The 6,760-nt window shown below is 41.8% G+C and overlaps 1 protein-coding gene across 2 annotated transcripts in view; it reads right to left on the reverse strand.

Annotated features, from left to right (window-relative positions):
- Positions 1 to 882: 882 nt before the first annotated feature.
- LOC134310009 (NACHT, LRR and PYD domains-containing protein 3-like) overlaps positions 883 to 6,760 on the reverse strand; it is a 46,595-nt gene continuing 40,717 nt past the window's right edge. For both annotated transcript variants that reach the window (XM_062991516.1, XM_062991515.1), the window contains 2 exons: positions 2,522 to 2,698; positions 883 to 1,690 (listed from right to left, as the gene is read on the reverse strand). In XM_062991516.1, the coding sequence (XP_062847586.1) occupies positions 1,684 to 1,690; positions 2,522 to 2,698 (184 nt within the window). In that variant the 3' untranslated portion in view covers positions 883 to 1,683. The remainder of the gene's footprint in view (positions 1,691 to 2,521; positions 2,699 to 6,760) is intronic.

Below are 6,760 nucleotides of genomic sequence, written 5' to 3' on the forward strand. Positions count from 1 at the left end.
GGACTAAACCCAATTGAGCACCTGTGGCGCATCCTCAAGTGGAAGGTGGAGGAGTTCAAGGTGTCTAACATCCACCAGCTCCGTGATGTCATCATGGAGGAGTGGAAGAGGATTCCAGTAGCAACCTGTGCAGCTCTGGTGAACTCCATGCCCAGGAGGGTTAAGGCAGTGCTGGATAATAATGGTGGTCACACAAAATATTGACACTTTGGGCACAATTTGGACATGTTCACTGTGGGGTGTACTCACTTATGTTGCCAGCCATTTAGACATTAATGGCTGTGTGTTGAGTTATTTTCAGAAGACAGTAAATCTACACTGCTATACAAGTTGTACACTGACTACTCTAAGTTATAACCAAGTTTTATTTCTATAGTGTTGTCCCATGAAAAGATATAATAAAATATTTGCAGAAATGTGAGGGGTGTACTCACTTTTGTGATACACTGTACATATTCTAACTAAATAAAATAGAACAATCCTTACAATCATGTTAGCTTTAGTTTAGCTTATAGCTTATCTTTAATCATAGAACTGATGACCAAACTCAGTAAGTCATTCCTGAATAAAATCTTCACATTTAAACTCTAAGTGACACATTAAAGACGTTTCCTCTAATGCAGGAGTAAAATTTATTCATTCTGGTACAAGAGTGAATCTGGAACTGCCGTCTACATCCGACCAGTCAGTCTCTCTTATTAACACCAGTTTCATTACATAGCAACAGAGAGAAAACAGCGTCTACAATCAACCTACAATCAGATCTAAACCTGCTGTAATAACTGTACTACTGTTTATAACTCAACATTTATTCACTATTATTCATTTCTACTGTTATTGATAAGAGAACTAACTATACAGAGAGGGGCGATTCAGATCAAGTTCATTTTTATAAATAATTTACTTTTATTATACAAATCAATTCTCCAGCATGACAGAATAAAATGAAGGTTACTTTACATACTCAATAAAAAAGCACTAGCATTACAGCGTTACATATTGAATTTACTGTGAAGAGTAAATAAAACCAACAAACAGCTCGTAGTGCAGCTGTAAAAGAATCAGATTAGTATGTTCTCCAGAACATTTCCTACTCTCATATTTCTAGGTTATGTAAGACAAGCTGCTGCATTAGTATTTATTTAATGTAATAATGATAAAAATCTACTGTAACTGTAGAACATTTATCAGAATCACTTTATTGGCCGGGTACACTTCATCTCTGGCTTGGTAAAGATCCAGCCTGTCTCCAACCTGCAGCTCCAGCAACACTCAAACACATCCTGGTGGGTTCCAAGAACAGCTTAACTCAAGGTAGATCCACCTGACACCATAACCAAGTGCTGAGGAACTTGGTCTTAGCACTCAAGCAAAAGAGAGTCACAACCAGTGCCGCCCCCTTAATGTCCAGACTACCTTCCCACAGTTCACATCCTTTAGGAAGAGGAAAACCAGCAGACTTATGTACACTGAGCATAGCCAGGGACTGGGAACTGCATGTGGACCTGAGCCAAAGACTCTTTCCATCTAAGATTGCAGTTACTGGACAGACTGTCACTAGAAGATTGAAGGGATGTGGAGCTTCTGATCTCTGTTCTGCCCATGGTGGAGCTTCAGCTTTCTAATGAAGGAAACATTTCATCTGGATACGAGCTGCAACACACGGGCTGGAGGACTTTGTTACTATGTACTGTAGATGGAGAGAAAGAGAAACAAACATGAACAATAAAAATGTGCTTTTTTAAATAAACAAATCCAGAACAATCACTTTATACACCACACAGAGCTGCTGTACAGACCTGCTTCAGATCTACTGGTAATGAAAAACATTTCATCTGTTTTAAAGGAACAAAACCAGAGTCCTAGAGATCTGAACCATACAGCTGATACTTGTACACAGCGCTCCCGTATATTTGATCATCTTTTAAAATGTGTAATATGAGATTTATTTCCTCCTTATTTGCTGTTTTTGTGCTGTTTTACATGGAGACACAAACACATGAGCAGAATGCAGCACTGAATCAGACTGAGAAGGTCAGATCAGGAGTTTACCTGCTATTATTCTTTTATTACACATTTTACACCCCAGATTATTCTGATTTCATTCATCTTTCCTCTTGTGATGATGGAACCAGTTGTACTGACTGGGATGTTGAAGGTGTTTGTCGTGGCTCTGTAGCTTTTTTACTGAAGTTTAGTTTTATTATTTAGTTCCTGAGAACTTCAGGAAGCTCCTTCACCTTCATCATGATGATGATGATGCTCACTGTGTGAAATCTTTCCAACCAATCACAACGTCTTATAGAATGAAAGCAGGTGAAGTTTGTACCAGAACAGTTTAATATTGTAACATTATCATCTAGAAACCTTCATGTAATCATTATATTTATACATGTTAATATAGGGTGTGAATACTTTCTCCTCTGCCATGGGAGGAACTCAGTTTAATGTAACAGGAGCTACGTGGCTGTAAAAAGTTTAGGATCCTCTGTTATAATGAAACAGGAAGTCAGTAACTCACCGTAGTGTCTCCAGTTTACAGTGAGGATCCTTCTGTAGATCAGTGAGAAGCTTCACTCCTGATTCTCCTGGTTTATTGTGGATCAGATTCAGATGTTTCAGGAGTGATGAGGAGTTTGATCTCAGAGCTGAAGCCAGAGATATAAAACCTTCATCTGTAATCCTGCATCTCACCAACCTGCAGAGAGAACAAGAACTCATCACCATTACATCATACACACACACACACACTCACACACACACACACACACACACTCATCACTATTACATCATATACACACACACACACACACACACACATACACACACAAGAACTCATCACAATTACATCTCACACACACACACACACACACACAACTCATCACAATTACATCTCACACACACACACACACACACACACACAACTCATCACAATTACATCTCACACACACACACACACACACACACACACACACTCATCACAATTACATCTCACACTCTCACACACACACACACACACACACACACACACACACACACACACACACAACTCATCACAATTACATCTCACACACACACACACACACACACACACACACACTCATCACAATTACATCTCACACTCTCACACACACACACACACACACACACACACACACACACACAAGAACTCATCACTATTACATCACACACACACACACACACACACAAGAACTCATCACCGTTACATCTCACACACACACACACACACAAGAACTCATCACCGTTACATCTCACACTCACACACACACACACACACACACACACACACACACACACACACACACACACAAGAACTCATCACCATTACATCTCACACACACACTCACACACACACTCACACTCACACACACACAAGAACTCATCACCATTACATCTCACACACACACACACACACACACACAAGAACTCATCACCATTACATCACACACACACACACACACACACACACACACACACACACACACAAGAACTCATCACCATTACATCACACACACACACACACACACACACACACACACACAAGAACTCATCACCATTACATCACACACACACACACACACACACACACACAACTCATCACAATTACATCTCACACACACACACACACACTCATCACAATTACATCTCACACACACACACACACACACACACACAACTCATCACAATTACATCTCACACACACACACACACACACACAACTCATCACAATTACATCTCACACACACACACACACACACACACACACACACACTCATCACAATTACATCTCACACTCTCACACACACACACACACACACACACACAACTCATCACAATTACATCTCACACACACACACACACACACACACACACACACACTCATCACAATTACATCTCACACTCTCACACACACACACACACACACACACACACACACACAAGATCTCATCACTATTACATCACACACACACACACACACACACACACAAGAACTCATCACCGTTACATCTCACACACACACACACACACACACACAAGAACTCATCACTATTACATCACACACACACACACACACACAAGAACTCATCACCGTTACATCTCACACTCACACACACACACACACACACACACACACACACAAGAACTCATCACCATTACATCTCACACACACACTCACACACACACTCACACTCACACACACACAAGAACTCATCACCATTACATCTCACACACACACACACACACACACACACACAAGAACTCATCACCATTACATCACACACACACACACACACACACACACAAGAACTCATCACCATTACATCACACACACACACACACACACACACACAAGAACTCATCACCATTACATCACACACACACACACACACACACACACACACACACAACTCATCACAATTACATCTCACACACACACACACACACTCATCACAATTACATCTCACCACACACACACACACACACAAGAACTCATCACCATTACATCACACACACACACACACACACACACACACACAACTCATCACAATTACATCTCACACACACACACACACACTCATCACAATTACATCTCACCACACACACACACACACACAAGAACTCATCACAATTACATCTCACACACACACACACACACACAACTCATCACAATTACATCTCACACACACACACACACACACACAACTCATCACAATTACATCTCACACACACACACACACACACACACACACACACTCATCACAATTACATCTCACACTCTCACACACACACACACACACACACACACACACACACACACACACACACACACAACTCATCACAATTACATCTCACACACACACACACACACACACACACACTCATCACAATTACATCTCACACTCTCACACACACACACACACACACACACACACACACACACACAAGAACTCATCACTATTACATCACACACACACACACACACACAAGAACTCATCACCGTTACATCTCACACACACACACACACACAAGAACTCATCACTATTACATCACACACACACACACACACAAGAACTCATCACCGTTACATCTCACACTCACACACACACACACACACACACACACACACACAAGAACTCATCACCATTACATCTCACACACACACTCACACACACACTCACACTCACACACACACAAGAACTCATCACCATTACATCTCACACACACACACACACACACACACAAGAACTCATCACCATTACATCACACACACACACACACACACACACACACACACACAAGAACTCATCACCATTACATCACACACACACACACACACACACACACACAAGAACTCATCACCATTACATCACACACACACACACACACACACACACACAACTCATCACAATTACATCTCACACACACACACACACACTCATCACAATTACATCTCACACACACACACACACACACACACAACTCATCACAATTACATCTCACACACACACACACACACACACACAACTCATCACAATTACATCTCACACACACACACACACACACACACTCATCACAATTACATCTCACACTCTCACACACACACACACACACACACACACAACTCATCACAATTACATCTCACACACACACACACACACACACTCATCACAATTACATCTCACACTCTCACACACACACACACACACACACACACACACACACACACACACACAAGAACTCATCACTATTACATCACACACACACACACACACACACACAAGAACTCATCACCGTTACATCTCACACACACACACACACACACACACACAAGAACTCATCACTATTACATCACACACACACACACACACACAAGAACTCATCACCGTTACATCTCACACACACACACACACACACACACACACACACACACACACACACACAAGAACTCATCACCGTTACATCTCACACACACACACACACACACACACACAAGAACTCATCACTATTACATCACACACACACACACACACACAAGAACTCATCACCGTTACATCTCACACACACACACACACACACACACACACACACACACACACACACACACACACAAGAACTCATCACCATTACATCTCACACACACACTCACACACACACTCACACTCACACACACACAAGAACTCATCACCATTACATCTCACACACACACACACACACACACACAAGAACTCATCACCATTACATCACACACACACACACACACACACACACACAAGAACTCATCACCATTACATCACACACACACACACACACACACACACACAAGAACTCATCACCATTACATCTCACACACACACACACACACACACTCACACTCACACACACACAAGAACTCATCACCATTACATCTCACACACACACACACACACACACAAGAACTCATCACCATTACATCACACACTCTCACACACACACACACACACACACACACACACAAGAACTCATCACTATTACATCACACACACACACACACACACAAGAACTCATCACCGTTACATCTCACACACACACACACACACACAAGAACTCATCACAATTACATCTCACACTCTCACACACACACACACACACACACACACACACACACAAGAACTCATCACTATTACATCACACACACACACACACACACAAGAACTCATCACCGTTACATCTCACACACACACACACACACAAGAACTCA

The sequence above is a fragment of the Trichomycterus rosablanca genome, chromosome 3 (assembly GCF_030014385.1).
Source record: "Trichomycterus rosablanca isolate fTriRos1 chromosome 3, fTriRos1.hap1, whole genome shotgun sequence".
Classification (NCBI taxonomy): Eukaryota; Metazoa; Chordata; class Actinopteri; order Siluriformes; family Trichomycteridae; genus Trichomycterus; species Trichomycterus rosablanca.